The sequence below is a fragment of the Coregonus lavaretus genome (genome assembly GCF_964263955.1).
Source record: "Coregonus lavaretus genome assembly, chromosome: 18".
NCBI classification, from domain to species: domain Eukaryota; kingdom Metazoa; phylum Chordata; class Actinopteri; order Salmoniformes; family Salmonidae; genus Coregonus; species Coregonus lavaretus.
The window spans coordinates 2,932,891-2,958,946 of record NC_140005.1 but is presented as its reverse complement, the minus strand read 5'-3'; the positions used below and the strand labels follow the sequence as shown (position 1 = coordinate 2,958,946).

General features: G+C 43.9%; 1 protein-coding gene across 1 annotated transcript; it reads right to left on the bottom strand.

Moving 5' to 3' along the window:
• Window positions 1–23,613, bottom strand: LOC311145478 (zinc transporter ZIP9-like). The gene is made up of 7 exons (XM_084181722.1): window positions 22,649–23,613; window positions 22,200–22,308; window positions 2,800–3,006; window positions 2,393–2,461; window positions 2,154–2,239; window positions 1,345–1,479; window positions 1–1,095 (listed from the first exon to the last, which is right to left on the bottom strand). The coding sequence occupies exons 1-7, from the start codon at window positions 22,748–22,750 to the stop codon at window positions 859–861; spliced, it is 945 nt and encodes a 314-aa protein (XP_084037848.1). The 5' UTR covers window positions 22,751–23,613; the 3' UTR covers window positions 1–858.
• Window positions 23,614–26,056: the final 2,443 nt, after the last annotated feature.

Genomic DNA, 26,056 nt, shown 5'->3' with positions numbered 1-26,056 from the left:
CTGGGGGCAAGGGTTCCTTTATGTGGCTGAAGCAAGACAGTCATTAACCTTCAGGTAACAGGTTAGGGTCTGTGGAAAGCAGAATTATTTCCCTCAGATCTCCCATATTACTAGTAGAGAAGATTAATAAGTAAGTAACCATTGGGTAAGATCAAAAGTCATAGAAATGTAACTACTTACATGTAAACGTCTAAATAGTTACTGATTCCACTAGCAAGAAAATAAATAAAGATCACATTTCATCTTACAGTAAGAGCAGAGTTCTTACAGTGTGTTTGTGGCACATTTGTGGCATTGCTCTAAAAACCAGCGAGTGTGAAAATCACACATTTAAAAACGTTCCTTTCACTGCAAGATGTCACAAATAAGGTCTTTACATTTCTTAAAGCCCAGTCGTCAACAAATAAAAGCATGTACATTAACATGAGTTCAGGAGTCAGTCGACACTTGCCATCTGTATCACTGAAACAGGATACAGCCATGATCCAACTCCCCTGCTATCTTGCACAGCCTACCTAGAGCTTAGAAATAAAAAAAAACATAGTGGTAGAAGTCTTTTGTCTACAGTATCGGCAGACAGCACTTCTCGTAGAGTGTAGAAAAAGTGGGAGGTTGCTGTTATTATGATGTCATCATCAGGACTCCTGTGTCTTCCGGCGTGGTTTTAATGGTTCTGATCACGCCGCAGGTCGTTGTCCCACTCCAACCAATCAGCAGTCACAGAACAGGTAAATATGACAGATGTGTCTTGTTTGGCTGCTTTCACTTTAAACCCCCTCCTCTCCTCTCCTCTCCTCTCCATCTTACCCCTCTCCTCTCCTCTCCTCTCCTCTCCTTATCCCTCCATCTTACTCCTCTCTAGTGCTGGTGTCCAACAGACAGTACCAGTGGTATCAGACAACCCAAAAGCAAGGTTCCAACTTCCACCTTGCTCAGTCCCTTCGCTGCTTCCTTCCCCGGAGCGGGGGCGTGGCTGTGTCCGGTCCCGCCCACCTCGGGAAGGACATGTACCGTGGCGACGTACAGGAAGGTCCCGGCGGAGAACAACATGGCCACGCCCGTGGCATTCACATCTGACAGCGCCTCTTTACTGGACTGGAAGGAGGAAGAAACAGGGGAGTTTGGGTTAGGGTTAGGGTTAGTTAACAGGGGAGTTTGTATTGATTCTATTTAAAAAGGGAGAACTTCATTTGGATGGAATCCTGTGTTCCACTCAGTTGACTACTTTAAAATGGAGCATGTTATCTCAGGGCATTATTTCATTCTACGGGCTGGGGAGAGGAGTAGTGGGAGGATTGAGTAGCATTCTGGGCTCATGGGACCCCCCCCCCTCCCCCAACTGACCTGGCTGAGTCCTACGAAGGTAACCATGGCGAGGACGGGTGCTGCCAGGGCGAAGACCAGCAGGTGTTTACGGATCCGGTTCCTCTCCAGACCAGCATGCATCAGGAAAGAGACCAGGCCAAAGGCTGCTGGGGCCTGGGGAGAAAGAGAGACAGTTTAACATACAGACCAATTACAGGAATTACAACTGAACTAACACCTATGTATACATACTAGACGGGGGGGGGGGGGTATGTAGCATTGATTGGTTACTTTTTAATTGTTACCTCATAGTTGTTCCTTTATCTGTTTTGTGTTGTTCATATTGTTAGTGAATTTAAAACGTTGTTATAGTGTGGGCTAGTGAGGAAGCTATTCTGTTAACCAACAAGTAAACCTCCCGAGTGGGGCAGTGGTCTAAGGCGCTGCATCGCAGTGCTAGCTGTGCCACTAGAGATCCTGGTTCGAATCCAGGCTCTGTCGCAGCCGGCCGTGAACGGGAGACCCATGGGGCGGCGCACAATTGGCCCAGCGTCATCCAGGGTAGGGGAGTGGAATGGCCGGCAGGGATGTACCTCAATTGGTAGAGCATGGCGTTTGCAACGCCAGGGTTGTGGGTTCGATTCCCACGGGGGGCCAGTATGAAAAAATAATAATGTATGCACTCACTAACTGTAAGTCGCTCTGGATAAGAGCGTCTGCTAAATGACTAAAAATGTTTTTTTTAAAAAGGAAGGAAGCTATTCTGTTAACCAACACAGTGACATCCGCTACAAACGTGTTGAAACAAAACATGGAGCGCGATAAGATGAACGGGGTTGTCATTGTACCTTGTGAAGCATGATGGCCACAAAGACAATGAGCTGAACACTGGTCTGGGAGGTGGAAGCAGCTGCTCCGAGAGCCACTCCGTCCGCTGGAATGTAGAGTATTGTATTGTTTAAAAGAACATTTATCAAATCGTACCAAAAAAAAATAAAAAAAACACCAACAAGCCTTCATAGCCTTCCACACACTCTTCTTCCTAAAACGTCTCGGTCTGAAACATTGTATAATGAAGCCATCTTACCTGCTGCGTGGACCACCAGTCCCAAAGTGGTGGTGATCTTTGAACTGGCAACCCTCGCAGATTCTGGATCTAAACAAACACACACATCAAATCAGACAGACCACTCAATGGACAAATATTGCTTTAAAAAAGTAGAACCTTGAGGGCCTGGTTTCCCGGACAGATTAAGCCTAACCCTGGGCTGAAAAGCACTTTCAATGGTGATTCTCCACTGAACATATCTTAGTTCAGGACTACTAGGCTTCATCTGTGTCCGGGAAACAGGCCCTGAGAGTGGTGAGCTCCACCCACACTGACTGTTATTTCTGTCCTGTCTGTCCTGTCCCGTCTGTGTCTGTGTCCCCGTGTGTGTGTGTGTGTGTGTGTGTGTGTGTGTGTGTGTGCGCGCATGCTGTTCCCAGACTGACCGTCAGCGCTGCTGTGTACGTGGGCGCTTCCTATCTGGTCGACCAGCAGCATGAAGACGAACCCCAGGACCAGGGAAACCCCGATGTAGGCATGGAGGTGTTGGTGGCTGTGGCTGTGGCCCCCACCGACCCCCAGAGCTGCATCCACACCCTCCTTGGGCTCAGACACCCCCACCCCCTCCGCCTGGACAGGGGCATGGTGCAAACCTACAGAGAGAGAGAGACAGAGACCCTAACCCATACAGTAGATTCAGAGACCCTAACCCATACAGTAGATTCAGAGACCCTAACCCATACAGTAGATTAAGAGACAGAGACCCTAACCCATACAGTAGATTCAGAGACCCTAACCCATACAGTAGATTCAGAGACCCTAACCCATACAGTAGATACAGAGACAGAGACCCTAACCCATACAGTAGATTCAGAGACAGAGACCCTAACCCATACAGTAGATTCAGAGACAGAGACCCTAACCCATACAGTAGATTCAGAGACAGAGACCCTAACCCATACAGTAGATTCAGAGACCCTAACCCATACAGTAGATTCAGAGACCCTAACCCATACAGTAGTTTCAGAGACCCTAACCCATACAGTAGATTCAGAGACCCTAACCCATACAGTAGATTCAGAGACCCTAACCCATACAGTAGATTCAGAGACCCTAACCCATACAGTAGATTCAGAGACCCTAACCCATACAGTAGATTCAGAGACAGAGACCCTAACCCATACAGTAGATTGAGACCCTAACCCATACAGTAGATTGAGACCCTAACCCATACAGTAGATTCAGAGACCCTAACCCATACAGTAGATTCAGAGACAGAGACCCTAACCCATACAGCAGATTCAGAGACCCTAACCCATACAGTAGATTCAGAGACCCTAACCCATACAGTAGATTCAGAGACCCTAACCCATACAGTAGATTCAGAGACCCTAACCCATACAGTAGATTCAGAGACAGAGACCCTAACCCATACAGTAGATTGAGACCCTAACCCATACAGTAGATTGAGACCCTAACCCATACAGTAGATTCAGAGACCCTAACCCATACAGTAGATTCAGAGACAGAGACCCTAACCCATACAGCAGATTCAGAGACCCTAACCCATACAGTAGATTCAGAGACCCTAACCCATACAGTAGATTCAGAGACCCTAACCCATACAGTAGATTCAGAGACCCTAACCCATACAGTAGATTCAGAGACCCTAACCCATACAGTAGATTGAGACCCTAACCCATACAGTAGATTCAGAGACCCTAACCCATACAGTAGATTCAGAGACCGAGACCCTAACCCATACAGTAGATTCAGAGACAGAGACCCTAACCCATACAGCAGATTCAGAGACCCTAACCCATACAGTAGATTCAGAGACCCTAACCCATACAGTAGATTCGGAGACCCTAACCCATACAGTAGATTCAGAGACCCTAACCCATACAGTAGATTCAGATACCCTAACCCATACAGTAGATTCAGAGACCCTAACCCATACAGCAGATTCAGAGACCCTAACCCATACAGTAGATTCAGAGACCCTAACCCATACAGTAGATTCAGAGACCCTAACCCATACAGTAGATTCAGAGACCCTAACCCATACAGTAGATTCAGATACCCTAACCCATACAGTAGATTCAGAGACCCTAACCCATACAGTAGATTCAGAGACCCTAACCCATACAGTAGATTCAGAGACCCTAACCCATACAGTAGATTCAGAGACCCTAACCCATACAGTAGATTCAGAGACCCTAACCCATACAGTAGATTCAGAGACCCTAACCCATACAGTAGATTCAGAGACCCTAACCCATACAGTAGATTCAGAGACCCTAACCCATACAGTAGATTCAGAGACCCTAACCCATACAGTAGATTCAGAGACACTAACCCATACAGTAGATTCAGAGACCCTAACCCATACAGTAGATTCAGAGACCCTAACCCATACAGTAGATTCAGAGACCCTAACCCATACAGTAGATTCAGAGACCCTAACCCATACAGTAGATTCAGAGACCCTAACCCATACAGTAGATTCAGAGACCCTAACCCATACAGTAGATACAGAGACCCTAACCCATACAGTACATTCAGAGACCCTAACCCATACAGTAGATTCAGAGACCCTAACCCATACAGTAGATTCAGAGACAAAGACCCTAACCCATACAGTAGATTCAGAGACAAAGACCCTAACCCATACAGCAGATTCAGTGACCCTAACCCATACAGTAGATTCAGAGACCCTAACCCATACAGTATATTCAGAGACCCTAACCCATACAGTAGATTCAGAGACCCTAACCCATACAGTAGATTCAGAGACCCTAACCCATACAGTAGATACAGAGACCCTAACCCATACAGTAGATACAGAGACCCTAACCCATACAGTAGATTCAGAGACCCTAACCCATACAGTAGATTCAGAGACCCTAACCCATACAGTAGATTCAGAGACAAAGACCCTAACCCATACAGTAGATTCAGAGACCCTAACCCATACAGTAGATTAAGAGACAGAGACCCTAACCCATACAGTAGATTCAGAGACCCTAACCCATACAGTACATTCAGAGACCCTAACCCATACAGTAGATTCAGAGACCCTAACCCATACAGTAGATTCAGAGACCCTAACCCATACAGTAGATTCAGAGACAAAGACCCTAACCCATACAGCAGATTCAGTGACCCTAACCCATACAGTACATTCAGAGACCCTAACCCATACAGTAGATTCAAAGACAGAGACCCTAACCCATACAGTAGATTCAGAGACCCTAACCCATACAGTAGATTCAGAGACACTAACCCATACAGTAGATTCAGAGACCCTAACCCATACAGTAGATTCAGAGACCCTAACCCATACAGTAGATTCAGAGACCCTAACCCATACAGTAGATTCAGAGACCCTAACCCATACAGTAGATTCAGAGACCCTAACCCATACAGTAGATTCAGAGACCCTAACCCATACAGTAGATTCAGAGACCCTAACCCATACAGTAGATTCAGAGACCCTAACCCATACAGTAGATTCAGAGACCCTAACCCATACAGTAGATTCAGAGACCCTAACCCATACAGTAGATTCAGAGACCCTAACCCATACAGTAGATCCAGAGACCCTAACCCATACAGTAGATTCAGAGACCCTAACCCATACAGTAGATTCAGAGACCCTAACCCATACAGTAGATTCAGAGACCCTAACCCATACAGTAGATTCAGAGACCCTAACCCATACAGTAGATTCAGAGACCCTAACCCATACAGTAGATTGAGACCCTAACCCATACAGTAGATATAGAGACCCTAACCCATACAGTAGATATAGAGACCCTAACCCATACAGTAGATTCAGAGACCCTAACCCATACAGTAGATTCAGAGACCCTAACCCATACAGTACATTCAGAGACCCTAACCCATACAGTAGATTCAGAGACAGACATACACTTCTTGGTTTCCGTTAGGAACATTTGGCGCCAGATAACGTGACCGGCAAGATTTTAATTTACATATGCATTGGGTGCGTAACGCATTAGGGCGTCCACCCACGGTGCTCAAAAATCACATTTATATTATTGTAATTCATTTTAACAGAATAGAAATTAGCCTGTAAAGTCTTAATAAAATAAAGTAGAAAAATGGTAATACCAACATCACAGGTTTTGTTGAAAAGCAAAACGTTTCCCGTCGCGTCTTCATCCCTGCTATAAATCATAAATGAATATCATTTAAAAAAACATTTAGCCTAGAACACGTGTCCAACTCATTCCACGGAGGGCCGAGTGTCTGCAGGGTTTCACTCCTCCCCTGTACTTGATTGATGAATTAAGGGTCACTGATTAGTAAGGAACTCCCCACACCTGGTTGTCTAGGTCTTAGTAAGGAACTCCCCTCACCTGGTTGTCTAGGTCTTAAACTAAAACCAGCAGACACTAGGCCCTCCATTGGATGAGTTTGACTCCCCTGGACGAGAAGAACAAGTCACCAGTAATAAAACTTCTAAATATAATATTTGTATAATATAATTTGCGAATGACCTGTCCTATAGGCTATTTGTATTAAAAAAATGTATTAATGAATAACAAAACACAGCTGGTTTCAAAGACAATCTAGGCCTCTCTAATTTAATTTAGCCTAGGCATGAACATTTTAATTGGGCCTAGTAAACCACCCCAGCAGTGGGAAGAGGCCACCCACGCCCCACTCCCGCTGTGAATCAGCACCACAACAGTGGGAAGAGGCCACCCACGCCCCACTCCCGCTGCGATTCACCACCCCAGCAGTGGGAAGAGGCCACCCACGCCCCACTCCCGCTGTGATTCACCACCCCAGCAGTGGGAAGAGGCCACCCACGCCCCACTCCCGCTGTGATTCACCACCCCAGCAGTGGGAAGAGGCCACCCACGCCCCACTCCCGCTGTGATTCACCACCCCAGCAGTGGGAAGAGGCCACCCACGCCCCACTCCCGCTGTGATTCACCACCCCAGCAGTGGGAAGAGGCCACCCACGCCCCACTCCCGCTGCGATTCAGCACCACAGCAGTGGGAAGAGGCCACCCACGCCCCACTCCCGCTGCGATTCACCACCCCAGCAGTGGGAAGAGGCCACCCACGCCCCACTCCCGCTGCGATTCAGCACCACAGCAGTGGGAAGAGGCCACCCACGCCCCACTCCCGCTGCGATTCACCACCCCAGCAGTGGGAAGAGGCCACCCACGCCCCACTCCCGCTGCGATTCAGCACCCCAGCAGTGGGAAGAGGCCACCCACGCCCCACTCCCGCTGTGATTCACCACCACAGCAGTGGGAAGAGGCCACCCACGCCCCACTCCCGCTGTGATTCACCACCCCAGCAGTGGGAAGAGGCCACCCACGCCCCACTCCCGCTGTGATTCACCACCCCAGCAGTGGGAAGAGGCCACCCACGCCCCACTCCCGCTGTGATTCACCACCACAGCAGTGGGAAGAGGCCACCCACGCCCCACTCCCGCTGTGATTCACCACCCCAGCAGTGGGAAGAGGCCACCCACGCCCCACTCCCGCTGTGATTCACCACCCCAGCAGTGGGAAGAGGCCACCCACGCCCCACTCCCGCTGTGATTCACCACCACAGCAGTGGGAAGAGGCCACCCACGCCCCACTCCCGCTGCGATTCACCACCCCAGCAGTGGGAAGAGGCCACCCACGCCCCACTCCCGCTGCGATTCAGCACCACAGCAGTGGGAAGAGGCCACCCACGCCCCACTCCCGCTGCGATTCACCACCCCAGCAGTGGGAAGAGGCCACCCACGCCCCACTCCCGCTGCGATTCAGCACCACAGCAGTGGGAAGAGGCCACCCACGCCCCACTCCCTCTGCGATTCACCACCCCAGCAGTGGGAAGAGGCCACCCACGCCCCACTCCCGCTGCGATTCACCACCCCAGCAGTGGGAAGAGGCCACCCACGCCCCACTCCCGCTGCGATTCAGCACCCCAGCAGTGGGAAGAGGCCACCCAAGCCCCACTCCCGCTGCGATTCACCACCCCAGCAGTGGGAAGAGGCCACCCACGCCCCACTCCCGCTGTGATTCACCACCCCAGCAGTGGGAAGAGGCCACCCACGCCGCACTCCCGCTGTGATTCACCACCACAGCAGTGGGAAGAGGCCACTCTAGGTGGCCACAAACTGAAGAAATTATAAAACTGATGTTGGACAATCAAATTCTATATGTAAATAAATGAAATTCGTTAAGGCTGGTTCATTGAGAGAATGCTTATTTTACAATGATCCTGTGAAACGAGGCCCGCGACATGAAACCGCTAGTTTCCAAAACTCAAATTATATATCACTCTTTTTACAGTCCTACTGGATGATGTTAACAAATGTAATGTTTATTGTAATTTGAACTATTGTGGGGTCGTGACTCGTGTGATACACGTGGCTTATTGATAACTCTGTTTCCTACTATAGACAGTTGGCTGCCTGGTGATTGATAACAACTCTGTTTCCTACTATAGACAGTTGGCTGCCTGGTGATTGATAACAACTCTGTTTCCTACTATAGACAGTTGGCTGCCTGGTGATTGATAACAACTCTGTTTCCTACTATAGACAGTTGGCTGTCTAGTGATTGATAACAACTCTGTTTCCTACTATAGACAGTTGGCTGCCTAGTGATTGATAACAACTCTGTTTCCTACTATAGACAGTTGGCTGCCTAGTGATTGATAACTGTTTCCTACTATAGACAGTTGGCTGCCTAGTGATTGATAACTGTTTCCTACTATAGACAGTTGGCTGCCTGGTGATTGATAACAACTCTGTTTCCTACTATAGACAGTTGGCTGTCTAGTGATTGATAACAACTCTGTTTCCTACTATAGACAGTTGGCTGCCTAGTGATTGATAACAACTCTGTTTCCTACTATAGACAGTTGGCTGCCTAGTGATTGATAACTGTTTCCTACTATAGACAGTTGGCTGCCTGGTGATTGATAACAACTCTGTTTCCTACTATAGACAGTTGGCTGCCTAGTGATTGATAACTGTTTCCTACTATAGACAGTTGGCTGCCTGGTGATTGATAACAACTCTGTTTCCTACTATAGACAGTTGGCTGCCTAGTGATTGATAACAACTCTGTTTCCTACTATAGACAGTTGGCTGCCTGGTGATTGATAACAACTCTGTTTCCTACTATAGACAGTTGGCTGCCTGGTGATTGATAACAACTCTGTTTCCTACTATAGACAGTTGGCTGCCTAGTGATTGATAACAACTCTGTTTCCTACTATAGACAGTTGGCTGCCTAGTGATTGATAACAACTCTGTTTCCTGCTATAGACAGTTGGCTGCCTGGTGATTGATAACAACTCTGTTTCCTACTATAGACAGTTGGCTGCCTGGTGATTGATAACAACTCTGTTTCCTACTATAGACAGTTGGCTGTCTAGTGATTGATAACAACTCTGTTTCCTACTATAGACAGTTGGCTGCCTAGTGATTGATAACAACTCTGTTTCCTACTATAGACAGTTGGCTGCCTAGTGATTGATAACTGTTTCCTACTATAGACAGTTGGCTGCCTGGTGATTGATAACAACTCTGTTTCCTACTATAGACAGTTGGCTGTCTAGTGATTGATAACAACTCTGTTTCCTACTATAGACAGTTGGCTGCCTAGTGATTGATAACAACTCTGTTTCCTACTATAGACAGTTGGCTGCCTAGTGATTGATAACTGTTTCCTACTATAGACAGTTGGCTGCCTGGTGATTGATAACAACTCTGTTTCCTACTATAGACAGTTGGCTGCCTGGTGATTGATAACTGTTTCCTACTATAGACAGTTGGCTGCCTGGTGATTGATAACAACTCTGTTTCCTACTATAGACAGTTGGCTGCCTAGTGATTGATAACAACTCTGTTTCCTACTATAGACAGTTGGCTGCCTGGTGATTGATAACAACTCTGTTTCCTACTATAGACAGTTGGCTGCCTGGTGATTGATAACAACTCTGTTTCCTACTATAGACAGTTGGCTGCCTAGTGATTGATAACAACTCTGTTTCCTACTATAGACAGTTGGCTGCCTAGTGATTGATAACAACTCTGTTTCCTGCTATAGACAGTTGGCTGCCTGGTGATTGATAACTGTTTCCTGCTATAGACAGTTGGCTGCCTAGTGATTGATAACAACTCTGTTTCCTACTATAGACAGTTGGCTGCCTAGTGATTGATAACTGTTTCCTACTATAGACAGTTGGCTGCCTAGTGATTGATAACAACTCTGTTTCCTACTATAGACAGTTGGCTGTCTAATGATTGATAACAACTCTGTTTCCTACTGTAGACAGTTGGCTGCCTGGTGATTGATAACAACTCTGTTTCCTACTATAGACAGTTGGCTGTCTAATGATTGATAACAACTCTGTTTCCTACTGTAGACAGTTGGCTGCCTAGTGATTGATAACAACTCTGTTTCCTACTATAGACAGTTGGCTGCCTAGTGATTGATAACAACTCTGTTTCCTACTATAGACAGTTGGCTGCCTGGTGATTGATAACAACTCTGTTTCCTACTATAGACAGTTGGCTGCCTGGTGATTGATAACAACTCTGTTTCCTACTATAGACAGTTGGCTGCCTAGTGATTGATAACAACTCTGTTTCCTACTATAGACAGTTGGCTGCCTAGTGATTGATAACAACTCTGTTTCCTGCTATAGACAGTTGGCTGCCTGGTGATTGATAACTGTTTCCTACTATAGACAGTTGGCTGCCTAGTGATTGATAACTGTTTCCTACTGTAGACAGTTGGCTGCCTAGTGATTGATAACAACTCTGTTTCCTACTATAGACAGTTGGCTGCCTGGTGATTGATAACAACTCTGTTTCCTACTATAGACAGTTGGCTGCCTAGTGATTGATAACAACTCTGTTTCCTGCTATAGACAGTTGGCTGCCTAGTGATTGATAACAACTCTGTTTCCTGCTATAGACAGTTGGCTGCCTGGTGATTGATAACTGTTTCCTACTATAGACAGTTGGCTGCCTGGTGATTGATAACTGTTTCCTACTATAGACAGTTGGCTGCCTAGTGATTGATAACTGTTTCCTACTATAGACAGTTGGCTGCCTAGTGATTGATAACTGTTTCCTACTGTAGACAGTTGGCTGCCTAGTGATTGATAACAACTCTGTTTCCTACTATAGACAGTTGGCTGCCAAGTGATTGATAACAACTCTGTTTCCTACTATAGACAGTTGGCTGCCTGGTGATTGATAACAACTCTGTTTCCTACTATAGACAGTTGGCTGCCTAGTGATTGATAACAACTCTGTTTCCTACTATAGACAGTTGGCTGCCTAGTGATTGATAACAACTCTGTTTCCTACTATAGACAGTTGGCTGCCTGGTGATTGATAACAACTCTGTTTCCTACTATAGACAGTTGGCTGCCTAGTGATTGATAACAACTCTGTTTCCTACTATAGACAGTTGGCTGCCTAGTGATTGATAACTGTTTCCTACTATAGACAGTTGGCTGCCTGGTGATTGATAACAACTCTGTTTCCTACTATAGACAGTTGGCTGCCTAGTGATTGATAACAACTCTGTTTCCTACTATAGACAGTTGGCTGCCTGGTGATTGATAACAACTCTGTTTCCTACTATAGACAGTTGGCTGCCTGGTGATTGATAACAACTCTGTTTCCTACTATAGACAGTTGGCTGCCTAGTGATTGATAACAACTCTGTTTCCTACTATAGACAGTTGGCTGCCTAGTGATTGATAACAACTCTGTTTCCTGCTATAGACAGTTGGCTGCCTGGTGATTGATAACTGTTTCCTACTATAGACAGTTGGCTGCCTAGTGATTGATAACTGTTTCCTACTGTAGACAGTTGGCTGCCTGGTGATTGATAACAACTCTGTTTCCTACTATAGACAGTTGGCTGCCTAGTGATTGATAACAACTCTGTTTCCTGCTATAGACAGTTGGCTGCCTGGTGATTGATAACTGTTTCCTACTATAGACAGTTGGCTGCCTAGTGATTGATAACTGTTTCCTACTATAGACAGTTGGCTGCCTGGTGATTGATAACTGTTTCCTACTATAGACAGTTGGCTGCCTAGTGATTGATAACAACTATGTTTCCTACTATAGACAGTTGGCTGCCTAGTGATTGATAACAACTCTGTTTCCTACTATAGACAGTTGGCTGCCTGGTGATTGATAACAACTCTGTTTCCTACTATAGACAGTTGGCTGCCTGGTGATTGATAACAACTCTGTTTCCTACTATAGACAGTTGGCTGCCTAGTGATTGATAACAACTCTGTTTCCTACTATAGACAGTTGGCTGCCTAGTGATTGATAACAACTCTGTTTCCTGCTATAGACAGTTGGCTGCCTGGTGATTGATAACTGTTTCCTACTATAGACAGTTGGCTGCCTAGTGATTGATAACTGTTTCCTACTGTAGACAGTTGGCTGCCTAGTGATTGATAACGACTCTGTTTCCTACTATAGACAGTTGGCTGCCTGGTGATTGATAACAACTCTGTTTCCTACTATAGACAGTTGGCTGCCTAGTGATTGATAACAACTCTGTTTCCTACTATAGACAGTTGGCTGCCTAGTGATTGATAACTGTTTCCTACTATAGACAGTTGGCTGCCTGGTGATTGATAACAACTCTGTTTCCTACTATAGACAGTTGGCTGTCTAGTGATTGATAACAACTCTGTTTCCTACTATAGACAGTTGGCTGCCTAGTGATTGATAACAACTCTGTTTCCTACTATAGACAGTTGGCTGCCTAGTGATTGATAACTGTTTCCTACTATAGACAGTTGGCTGCCTGGTGATTGATAACAACTCTGTTTCCTACTATAGACAGTTGGCTGCCTAGTGATTGATAACTGTTTCCTACTATAGACAGTTGGCTGCCTGGTGATTGATAACAACTCTGTTTCCTACTATAGACAGTTGGCTGCCTAGTGATTGATAACAACTCTGTTTCCTACTATAGACAGTTGGCTGCCTGGTGATTGATAACAACTCTGTTTCCTACTATAGACAGTTGGCTGCCTGGTGATTGATAACAACTCTGTTTCCTACTATAGACAGTTGGCTGCCTAGTGATTGATAACAACTCTGTTTCCTACTATAGACAGTTGGCTGCCTAGTGATTGATAACTGTTTCCTGCTATAGACAGTTGGCTGCCTAGTGATTGATAACAACTCTGTTTCCTACTATAGACAGTTGGCTGCCTAGTGATTGATAACTGTTTCCTGCTATAGACAGTTGGCTGCCTAGTGATTGATAACAACTCTGTTTCCTACTATAGACAGTTGGCTGCCTAGTGATTGATAACTGTTTCCTACTGTAGACAGTTGGCTGCCTAGTGATTGATAACAACTCTGTTTCCTACTATAGACAGTTGGCTGCCTAGTGATTGATAACAACTCTGTTTCCTACTATAGACAGTTGGCTGCCTGGTGATTGATAACAACTCTGTTTCCTACTATAGACAGTTGGCTGCCTGGTGATTGATAACAACTCTGTTTCCTACTATAGACAGTTGGCTGCCTAGTGATTGATAACAACTCTGTTTCCTACTATAGACAGTTGGCTGCCTAGTGATTGATAACAACTCTGTTTCCTGCTATAGACAGTTGGCTGCCTGGTGATTGATAACTGTTTCCTACTATAGACAGTTGGCTGCCTAGTGATTGATAACTGTTTCCTACTGTAGACAGTTGGCTGCCTAGTGATTGATAACAACTCTGTTTCCTACTATAGACAGTTGGCTGCCTGGTGATTGATAACAACTCTGTTTCCTACTATAGACAGTTGGCTGCCTAGTGATTGATAACAACTCTGTTTCCTGCTATAGACAGTTGGCTGCCTAGTGATTGATAACAACTCTGTTTCCTGCTATAGACAGTTGGCTGCCTGGTGATTGATAACTGTTTCCTACTATAGACAGTTGGCTGCCTGGTGATTGATAACTGTTTCCTACTATAGACAGTTGGCTGCCTAGTGATTGATAACTGTTTCCTACTATAGACAGTTGGCTGCCTAGTGATTGATAACTGTTTCCTACTGTAGACAGTTGGCTGCCTAGTGATTGATAACAACTCTGTTTCCTACTATAGACAGTTGGCTGCCTAGTGATTGATAACAACTCTGTTTCCTACTATAGACAGTTGGCTGCCTGGTGATTGATAACAACTCTGTTTCCTACTATAGACAGTTGGCTGCCTAGTGATTGATAACAACTCTGTTTCCTACTATAGACAGTTGGCTGCCTAGTGATTGATAACTGTTTCCTACTATAGACAGTTGGCTGCCTAGTGATTGATAACTGTTTCCTACTATAGACAGTTGGCTGCCTAGTGATTGATAACAACTCTGTTTCCTACTATAGACAGTTGGCTGCCTAGTGATTGATAACAACTCTGTTTCCTACTATAGACAGTTGGCTGCCTGGTGATTGATAACAACTCTGTTTCCTACTATAGACAGTTGGCTGCCTGGTGATTGATAACAACTCTGTTTCCTACTATAGACAGTTGGCTGCCTAGTGATTGATAACAACTCTGTTTCCTACTATAGACAGTTGGCTGCCTAGTGATTGATAACAACTCTGTTTCCTACTATAGACAGGTGGCTGCCTGGTGATTGATAACTGTTTCCTACTGTAGACAGTTGGCTGCCTAGTGATTGATAACAACTCTGTTTCCTACTATAGACAGTTGGCTGCCTAGTGATTGATAACAACTCTGTTTCCTACTATAGACAGTTGGCTGCCTGGTGATTGATAACAACTCTGTTTCCTACTATAGACAGTTGGCTGCCTGGTGATTGATAACAACTCTGTTTCCTACTATAGACAGTTGGCTGCCTAGTGATTGATAACAACTCTGTTTCCTACTATAGACAGTTGGCTGCCTAGTGATTGATAACAACTCTGTTTCCTGCTATAGACAGTTGGCTGCCTGGTGATTGATAACTGTTTCCTACTATAGACAGTTGGCTGCCTAGTGATTGATAACTGTTTCCTACTGTAGACAGTTGGCTGCCTGGTGATTGATAACAACTCTGTTTCCTACTATAGACAGTTGGCTGCCTAGTGATTGATAACAACTCTGTTTCCTGCTATAGACAGTTGGCTGCCTGGTGATTGATAACTGTTTCCTACTATAGACAGTTGGCTGCCTAGTGATTGATAACTGTTTCCTACTATAGACAGTTGGCTGCCTGGTGATTGATAACTGTTTCCTACTATAGACAGTTGGCTGCCTAGTGATTGATAACAACTCTGTTTCCTACTATAGACAGTTGGCTGCCTAGTGATTGATAACAACTCTGTTTCCTACTATAGACAGTTGGCTGCCTGGTGATTGATAACAACTCTGTTTCCTACTATAGACAGTTGGCTGCCTGGTGATTGATAACAACTCTGTTTCCTACTATAGACAGTTGGCTGCCTAGTGATTGATAACAACTCTGTTTCCTACTATAGACAGTTGGCTGCCTAGTGATTGATAACAACTCTGTTTCCTGCTATAGACAGTTGGCTGCCTGGTGATTGATAACTGTTTCCTACTATAGACAGTTGGCTGCCTAGTGATTGATAACTGTTTCCTACTGTAGACAGTTGGCTGCCTAGTGATTGATAACGACTCTGTTTCCTACTATAGACAGTTGGCTGCCTGGTGATTGATAACAACTCTGTTTCCTACTATAGACAGTTGGCTGCCTAGTGATTGATAACAACTCTGTTTCCTGCTATAGACAGTTGGCTGCCTAGTGATTGATAACAACTCTGTTTCCTGCTATAGACAGTTGGCTGCCTGGTGATTGATAACTGTTTCCTACTATAGACAGTTGGCTGCCTAGTGATTGATAACTGTTTCCTACTGTAGACAGTTGGCTGCCTAGTGATTGATAACAACTCTGTTTCCTACTATAGACAGTTGGCTGCCTAGTGATTGATAACAACTCTGTTTCCTACTATAGACAGTTGGCTGCCTGGTGATTGATAACAACTCTGTTTCCTACTATAGACAGTTGGCTGCCTAGTGATTGATAACAACTCTGTTTCCTGCTATAGACAGTTGGCTGCCTGGTGATTGATAACAACTCTGTTTCCTGCTATAGACAGTTGGCTGCCTAGTGATTGATAACTGTTTCCTACTATAGACAGTTGGCTGCCTGGTGATTGATAACTGTTTCCTACTATAGACAGTTGGCTGCCTAGTGATTGATAACTGTTTCCTACTATAGACAGTTGGCTGCCTGGTGATTGATAACAACTCTGTTTCCTACTATAGACAGTTGGCTGCCTGGTGATTGATAACTGTTTCCTACTGTAGACAGTTGGCTGCCTAGTGATTGATAACAACTCTGTTTCCTACTATAGACAGTTGGCTGCCTAGTGATTGATAACTGTTTCCTACTATAGACAGTTGGCTGCCTGGTGATTGATAACTGTTTCCTACTATAGACAGTTGGCTGCCTAGTGATTGATAACAACTCTGTTTCCTACTATAGACAGTTGGCTGCCTGGTGATTGATAACAACTCTGTTTCCTACTATAGACAGTTGGCTGCCTAGTGATTGATAACAACTCTGTTTCCTACTATAGACAGTTGGCTGTCTAGTGATTGATAACAACTCTGTTTCCTACTGTAGACAGTTGGCTGCCTGGTGATTGATAACTGTTTCCTACTGTAGACAGTTGGCTGTCTAGTGATTGATAACAACTCTGTTTCCTACTATAGACAGTTGGCTGCCTGGTGATTGATAACAACACTGTTTCCTACTATAGACAGTTGGCTGCCTAGTGATTGATAACAACTCTGTTTCCTACTATAGACAGTTGGCTGTCTAGTGATTGATAACAACTCTGTTTCCTACTGTAGACAGTTGGCTGCCTGGTGATTGATAACTGTTTCCTACTATAGACAGTTGGCTGCCTAGTGATTGATAACAACTCTGTTTCCTACTATAGACAGTTGGCTGTCTAGTGATTGATAACAACTCTGTTTCCTACTATAGACAGTTGGCTGCCTAGTGATTGATAACAACTCTGTTTCCTACTATAGACAGTTGGCTGCCTAGTGATTGATAACTGTTTCCTACTATAGACAGTTGGCTGCCTGGTGATTGATAACAACTCTGTTTCCTACTGTAGACAGTTGGCTGCCTGGTGATTGATAACTGTTTCCTACTATAGACAGTTGGCTGTCTAGTGATTGATAACAACTCTGTTTCCTGCTATAGACAGTTGGCTGCCTGGTGATTGATAACAACTCTGTTTCCTACTATAGACAGTTGGCTGCCTGGTGATTGATAACAACTCTGTTTCCTACTATAGACAGTTGGCTGCCTGGTGATTGATAACAACTCTGTTTCCTACTATAGACAGTTGGCTGCCTGGTGATTGATAACAACTCTGTTTCCTACTATAGACAGTTGGCTGTCTAGTGATTGATAACAACTCTGTTTCCTACTGTAGACAGTTGGCTGCCTGGTGATTGATAACTGTTTCCTACTATAGACAGTTGGCTGCCTAGTGATTGATAACAACTCTGTTTCCTACTATAGACAGTTGGCTGTCTAGTGATTGATAACAACTCTGTTTCCTACTATAGACAGTTGGCTGCCTAGTGATTGATAACAACTCTGTTTCCTACTATAGACAGTTGGCTGCCTAGTGATTGATAACTGTTTCCTACTATAGACAGTTGGCTGCCTGGTGATTGATAACAACTCTGTTTCCTACTGTAGACAGTTGGCTGCCTGGTGATTGATAACTGTTTCCTACTATAGACAGTTGGCTGTCTAGTGATTGATAACAACTCTGTTTCCTGCTATAGACAGTTGGCTGCCTGGTGATTGATAACAACTCTGTTTCCTACTATAGACAGTTGGCTGCCTGGTGATTGATAACAACACTGTTTCCTACTATAGACAGTTGGCTGCCTGGTGATTGATAACAACTCTGTTTCCTACTATAGACAGTTGGCTGCCTAGTGATTGATAACAACTCTGTTTCCTACTATAGACAGTTGGCTGCCTAGTGATTGATAACAACTCTGTTTCCTACTATAGACAGTTGGCTGCCTAGTGATTGATAACAACTCTGTTTCCTACTATAGACAGTTGGCTGCCTAGTGATTGATAACAACTCTGTTTCCTACTATAGACAGTTGGCTGCCTGGTGATTGATAACAACTCTGTTTCCTACTATAGACAGTTGGCTGCCTAGTGATTGATAACAACTATGTTTCCTACTATAGACAGTTGGCTGTCTAGTGATTGATAACAACTCTGTTTCCTGCTATAGACAGTTGGCTGTCTAGTGATTGATAACAACTCTGTTTCCTACTATAGGCAGTTGGCTGCCTAGTGATTGATAACAACTCTGTTTCCTACTATAGACAGTTGGCTGCCTGGTGATTGATAACAACTCTGTTTCCTACTATAGACAGTTGGCTGCCTAGTGATTGATAACTGTTTCCTACTATAGACAGTTGGCTGCCTGGTGATTGATAACTGTTTCCTACTATAGACAGTTGGCTGCCTAGTGATTGATAACAACTCTGTTTCCTACTATAGACAGTTGGCTGCCTAGTGATTGATAACAACTCTGTTTCCTACTATAGACAGTTGGCTGCCTGGTGATTGATAACAACTCTGTTTCCTACTATAGACAGTTGGCTGGCTGGTGATTGATAACAACTCTGTTTCCTACTATAGACAGTTGGCTGCCTAGTGATTGATAACAACTCTGTTTCCTACTATAGACAGTTGGCTGCCTGGTGATTGATAACTGTTTCCTACTATAGACAGTTGGCTGCCTGGTGATTGATAACTGTTTCCTACTATAGACAGTTGGCTGCCTAGTGATTGATAACAACTCTGTTTCCTACTATAGACAGTTGGCTGCCTGGTGATTGATAACAACTCTGTTTCCTACTATAGACAGTTGGCTGTCTAATGATTGATAACAACTCTGTTTCCTACTATAGACAGTTGGCTGCCTGGTGATTGATAACAACTCTGTTTCCTACTATAGACAGTTGGCTGCCTAGTGATTGATAACAACTCTGTTTCCTGCTATAGACAGTTGGCTGCCTGGTGATTATAACATTGTAACTCTCCGATGTGAATAGTTGGCAACGATGTTTAGTTTCCAAGTGCTACTGAATAAGCTCAACTGAAATGCACCAACTGTTCATGATACACATCATTACTCTCCTCTATCCATCCATTGCAAATCTTTATACTATACATGACACATATGTTGATCTAGCCATCTATCTAGGGCGGCAGCAGGACTGCTAGGACTGGGCCTGACCAACACAATCAGTCAGGGTACACTTAGCTGAAGTCCCTTATGGAGGACCTCGCATCTTTAACATGAGTAAATATAGAAACACACCACCTACACTAATGTCCAGCAGCTTGAGGATTTATTACCCTATGAAGTATATTATCCTATGAAGTGTATTATCCTATGAAGTATATTATCCTATGAAGTGTATTATCCTATGAAGTATATTATCCTATGAAGTATATTATCCTATGAAGTATATTATCATGAAGTATATTATCATGAAGTATATTATCATATGATATATATTATCATATGATATATATTATCATATGAAGTGTATTATCATGAAGTATATTATCATGAAGTATATTATCCTATGAAGTATATTATCATGAAGTATATTATCCTATGAAGTATATTATCATGAAGTGTATTATCCTATGAAGTATATTATCATGAAGTATATTATCATGAAGTGTATTATCATGAAGTATATTATCCTATGAAGTATATTATCCTATGAAGTATATTATCCTATTAAGTATATTATCCTATGAAGTATATTATCATATGAAGTATATTATCCTATGAAGTATATTATCCTATGAAGTGTATTATCATGAAGTGTATTAGCATGAAGTATATTATCCTATGAATTATATTATCATGAAGTATATTATCATGAAGTATATTATCCTATGAAGTGTATTATCATGAAGTGTATTATCATGAAGTATATTATCCTATGAAGTGTATTATCCTTTGAAGTGTATTATCATGAAGTATATTATCATGAAGTATATTATCCTATGAAGTATATTATCCTATGAAGTATATTATCCTATGAAGTATATTATCCTATGAAGTATATTATCCTATGAAGTGTATTATCCTATGAAGTATATTATCCTATGAAGTATATTATCCTATGAAGTGTATTATCCTATGAAGTGTATTATCCTATGAAGTATATTATCCTATGAAGTGTATTATCCTATGAAGTATATTATCCTATGAAGTATATTATCATGAAGTATATTATCATGAAGTATATTATCATATGATATATATTATCATATGATATATATTATCATATGAAGTGTATTATCATGAAGTATATTATCCTATGAAGTATATTATCCTATGAAGTATATTATCATGAAGTATATTATCCTATGAAGTATATTATCCTATGAAGTATATTATCATGAAGTGTATTATCCTATGAAGTATATTATCATGAAGTGTATTATCATGAAGTATATTATCCTATGAAGTATATTATCCTATTAAGTATATTATCCTATGAAGTATATTATCATGAAGTATATTATCCTATGAAGTATATTATCATGAAGTATATTATCCTATGAAGTATATTATCCTATGAAGTGTATTATCATGAAGTGTATTATCATGAAGTATATTATCCTATGAAGTATATTATCATGAAGTATATTATCATTAAGTATATTATCATGAAGTATATTATCCTATGAAGTGTATTATCATGAAGTGTATTATCATGAAGTATATTATCCTATGAAGTGTATTATCCTTTGAAGTGTATTATCATGAAGTATATTATCATGAAGTATATCATCCTATGAAGTTGGAGCACATCCAATAGTATTTCCATCAATTAATAAAAACATTATTTTGCAATGGATTTTTCTTCTTCTTCCAGAAAACTTGGCCGGCAACAATTGTATTTATCGGCTTTTCATTTATTTATTTATTTTTTTTTGGGGGGGGGGGGGGCAAAAGCCAGCATTTACCTGCTAACGGAAACCCTGATACACTTCACTATGTCCTCAGTGTTACCTACTAGACCTTGCTAGCCCACTCAGACACAAGCAGAACAGACACTACCACGCTACCTACAGACAGACACACCCACTCAGACACAAGCAGAACAGACAGTATCACCGAAGACAGACCACAGCCTGTCGTTTCCAATGGGAACCAATGAGTCATATTGGGCAGAGCCAAGCAAGCTGGGCAGAGCCAAGCACGAGCTACCGAGATCCTATGTGCGCGTTCTAGCATGCATTTGCATATTTCCGTTAGAGAACGCTTACTCTGTGAAGTGGGCGTGTGCAATAACTCAATTCGCCTTTGCACTCCGTCTAAACAACGCAATTTTTTTACAACTTTGGCAAAGGGTAAAGTCTACAAAACTTAGTCCACTCTGTTCGTAACAATTTCTAGTTTTGGGAACAGAAAACTGTACTGAGATCAAATGTTTCATCAATGAGAAAATTAGCAGAACGTTGGCCAAAATCCATCTCGCACCTTCTCCCACTGCCGGCCACTAGGCTTCCTCTCACCACCATATTTGGCCAAGAGGATGCTTCAGATTTATACATCCAGTGAAATATCTGTGTCCTTGTTCTATCTGTGCTCACCATTACATAGTGCACTACTTTTGACTAGAGCCCCATAGGCCCTGGTCAAAAGTAGTGTAGTATAAAGGGAATATAGGGTGGCATTTGGGACGCAGCCTGAGTCTCACCCTCCAGGACCTCCTCATACAGGGCATGGACCCCCTCAGGGATGATGACAGCCAGGGCAGTACCACACAGCAGCCCTGCTCCCAGGACCGTCACCAGTTTCAGCTTTTCCTGCAGGACAAGACAGAGGAGAGAGGGTTCATCAGCATTACATAACAACCAGGACAGGGATCAATCATGGCAGGGATCAATATTCCAACCATGAACTTTGGTCTCACGTGATCAGTTACCTTACATCACTGAATTTGTCGAATTGTATGTGAACGTTGGAATATATTTAAGTTGACTAGTTTGGCTTGGCTACACTAAAAACCACCGGCAATGCTGTTCAAAAAAATGTGTGCATTGATGAGCACTGTAATCTCAGTAACTAGCTAAGGACTTCTGCCGAAGACTCCATTTTAAATTGAACTTTGTTTCTCAGAAAAGTTGTAGTTTGAGTACTACTCACCTCTGAGAAGTTGATAGCCAGAGGAATGGTTCCAGCCACATAACATCCCACCAACATGGACAGGGAAAGCAGGCTGATCGAAGTGAAGTCGTCCATAGACATAGTTGCAGCTTTGCTTTGCTAACTTGACAGCAACTATTTGCTTGGCTGACCTCAAGACGAATCCAGAAACTAACTGGCTAGGTTGACAAGCGTTCAGATGATTTGCTAGATTTGCTCTTCAGCTTGCTTGCTAGACACGAGTTGTGGTTCGTGCTGATGATCTAACGTTAGCTAGCTAGACAAATAAACGCCAAGTGTAAACAAAACAATGATCAAACGCATCGACGTCGCAATGCTAGCTGCACACAGGTCCAACAGCCATGTCCGTTCGCTATAACAGTTAGCTAAATCATTTCTGGTCTTTCAAAGATGTAGATAGGCAGCAACTTATTGATCTTGAACACGGTTTGTTATGCAAACATGTCAATCTAGCTAACTAACTAGTCTGATCCTTACTTTAGCTGAAATCTAAACACCATCGGCTAGCGGCTAACGTTAGTTAGCCAGGCAGACAATCTTCTCGCCTAAGTCTTATTGCCTACAGCAGGCACGTTGTAATTCATAGCGTATTGCCCACATCGTACTCTCCAACGTAGCTATTATTGTTATAACAATGTTATCAAAACTAGCTACCTGCACTTAGCTACTATTATTTATAGCTAGCTTGAAATGTTTTGCCAGCATCCTTCGTTGCAGATTAAATGTAACACTTTCGTCACTGTCCACGCAAAATACGCCACGTAAACGTGTAAAACGCCTGCAAGAAATATGCATTCTATGTTTACTTTTCTTCACTGACTTTGTGGACCGATACGTCAGATGTGACATACATAAACCAATCTATTTACATGTATAACCGTTTTACCTGCTTGTGGTTAATATTTTCTTGGAATTTAATGATGAGAAATGTCTTCTTCTTCTTCTTCTTTGGGATTGGGTAGACGGATCGTATCTAACTTTTGAGGTGCATACACCGCCACTTACTGTACTGGAGGTGAGGCCGGTCACGGCTGAGTGAACAGCTTTAAGAAAAAAAGAAAAACAAAAGAGAGGAATGGGAGATTTGACATAGGCCGATCGTTTTTAAAATGTGTCTGTGGTCTTCTCCATGTGAATATTGAAGTCACCAAAAATGTGAGTATTACCTGCCATGACTACGCAGTAAATTCATAATTCTTGAGCCATGTTTCAGTCAGGCCAATCGCATCAAGTTTATGATCAGTGATTAGTTCATTGACTATGACTGGCTTGGAAGTGAGGGATCTAACATTAAGTAGCCCTATTTTGAGATGTGAGATGTTATCACAATCTCTTTCAATAATAACAGAAATGGAGGAGGTCTTTATTCCAGCGAGATTGCTAAGGCGAACACCTACATGTTTACAGTGCATTCGGAAAGTATTCAGACCCCTTCACTTTTCCCACATTTTGTTACGTTACACCCTTATTCTAAAATTGATGAAATGTTGTTGGCAATGACACTCTCTCTCTCTCTCTCTCTCTCTCTCTCTCTCTCTCTCTCTCTCTCTCTCTCTCTCTCTCTCTCTCTCTCTCTCTCTCTCTCTCTCTCTCTCTCTCTCTCCAGGTTCTTCTCTGAGTAACCATGTTGGCCAGAGTCCTGCAGCCCTGTACAAGAACCAGGAAGAGTCTGCTAAGATGGAGTGTTCACATAGAGTACCAAACTATAACACCATCCTCTGGTACAAACAAGATGGACATAGACAGTTAATACTTCTGGGATACATGATTGGGGGTTCAGGATTCACTGAGGCTGGATTTGATATAGCTTTGGAAGGAGATGCTAATGCAGGTGCCACCAGCACCTTAACCATCAGAGAGCTAACTCCAGATAGCAGTGCTGTGTATTACTGTGCTGCTAGCTAACACAGTGCATCAGATCTCCCTCTCTGCTCTACAACAACCCTCCTCCCCGATATGCTGTCAGAATCCTCACACCTGCGTTGTCACACTGTAACCGACTCTCAGTCGGTGCCAACACGCTCACCAGCCGGCCCATTACAAAGGGGAGGTTCCCTCTGATGGCACATTCAGGAGACCATGACATGTTATTGATATGATATCATGTATTTCCTGTAGGTGGAGTCACAGCTCAACCAATCCATGTGGTGTTATGATATGATATCATGTCTTTCCTGTAGGTGGAGTCACAGCTCAACAAATCCATGTGGTGTTATGATATGATATCATGTCTTTCCTGTAGGTGGAGTTACAACTCAAGAAATCCATGTGGTGTTATGATATGATATCATGTCTTTCCTGTAGGTGGAGTAACAGCTCAAGAAATCCATGCGGTGTTATGATATGATATCATGTCTTTCCTGTAGGTGGAGTCGCAGCTCAACCAATCCATGCGGTGTTATGATATGATATCATGTCTTTCCTGTAGGTGGAGTCACAGCTCAACCAATCCATGCGGTGTTATGTATTTAGTTACTTGCTGTCCAGCTACAATGGGTTAATGGGGTTTCAGAGGTCACAGTTGAGACTGTTTAGAGTGATCAAAGTTGATAGTAAAGACACAAACGTTCATCGGTGTCCAGCTGTCATTACTACTAAATGAGAGATGGAATACATGGATTCAGGAGATGCAGAACCACAATGTACTTTGCTATGAGTGTGAGAGAGGCGGAGAGAGAGGCGGAGAGAGAGAGGCGGAGAGAGAGGCGGAGAGAGAGAGGCGGAGAGAGAGGCGGAGAGAGAGGCGGAGAGAGAGAGGCGGAGAGAGAGGCGGAGAGAGAGAGGCGGAGAGAGAGGCGGAGAGACAGGCAGAGAGAGAGAGGCGGAGAGAGAGAGGCGGAGAGAGAGGCAGAGAGAGAGGCAGAGAGAGGCGGAGAGAGGGGCGGAGAGAGGGGCGGAGAGAGAGAGAGAGGCGGAGAGAGAGAGGCGGAGAGAGAGAGGCGGAGAGAGAGGCGGAGAGAGAGAGGCGGAGAGAGAGAGGCGGAGAGAGAGGCGGAGAGAGAGAGGCGGAGAGAGAGGCAGAGAGAGAGAGGCGGAGAGAGAGAGGCGGAGAGAGAGGCGGAGAGAGCTGGAGAGAGAGGCGGAGAGAGAGGTGGAGAGAGAGGCGGAGAGAGAGAGGCGGAGAGAGAGGCGGAGAGAGAGAGGCGGAGAGAGAGGCGGAGAGAGAGAGGCGGAGAGAGAGGCAGAGAGAGAGAGGCAGAGAGAGAGAGGCGGAGAGAGAGGCGGAGAGAGCTGGAGAGAGAGGCGGAGAGAGGCAGAGAGAGAGAGGCGGAGAGAGAGAGGCGGAGAGAGAGGCGGAGAGAGCTGGAGAGAGAGGCGGAGAGAGAGGCGGAGAGAGAGGCGGAGAGAGAGAGGCGGAGAGAGAGGCGGAGAGAGAGAGGCGGAGAG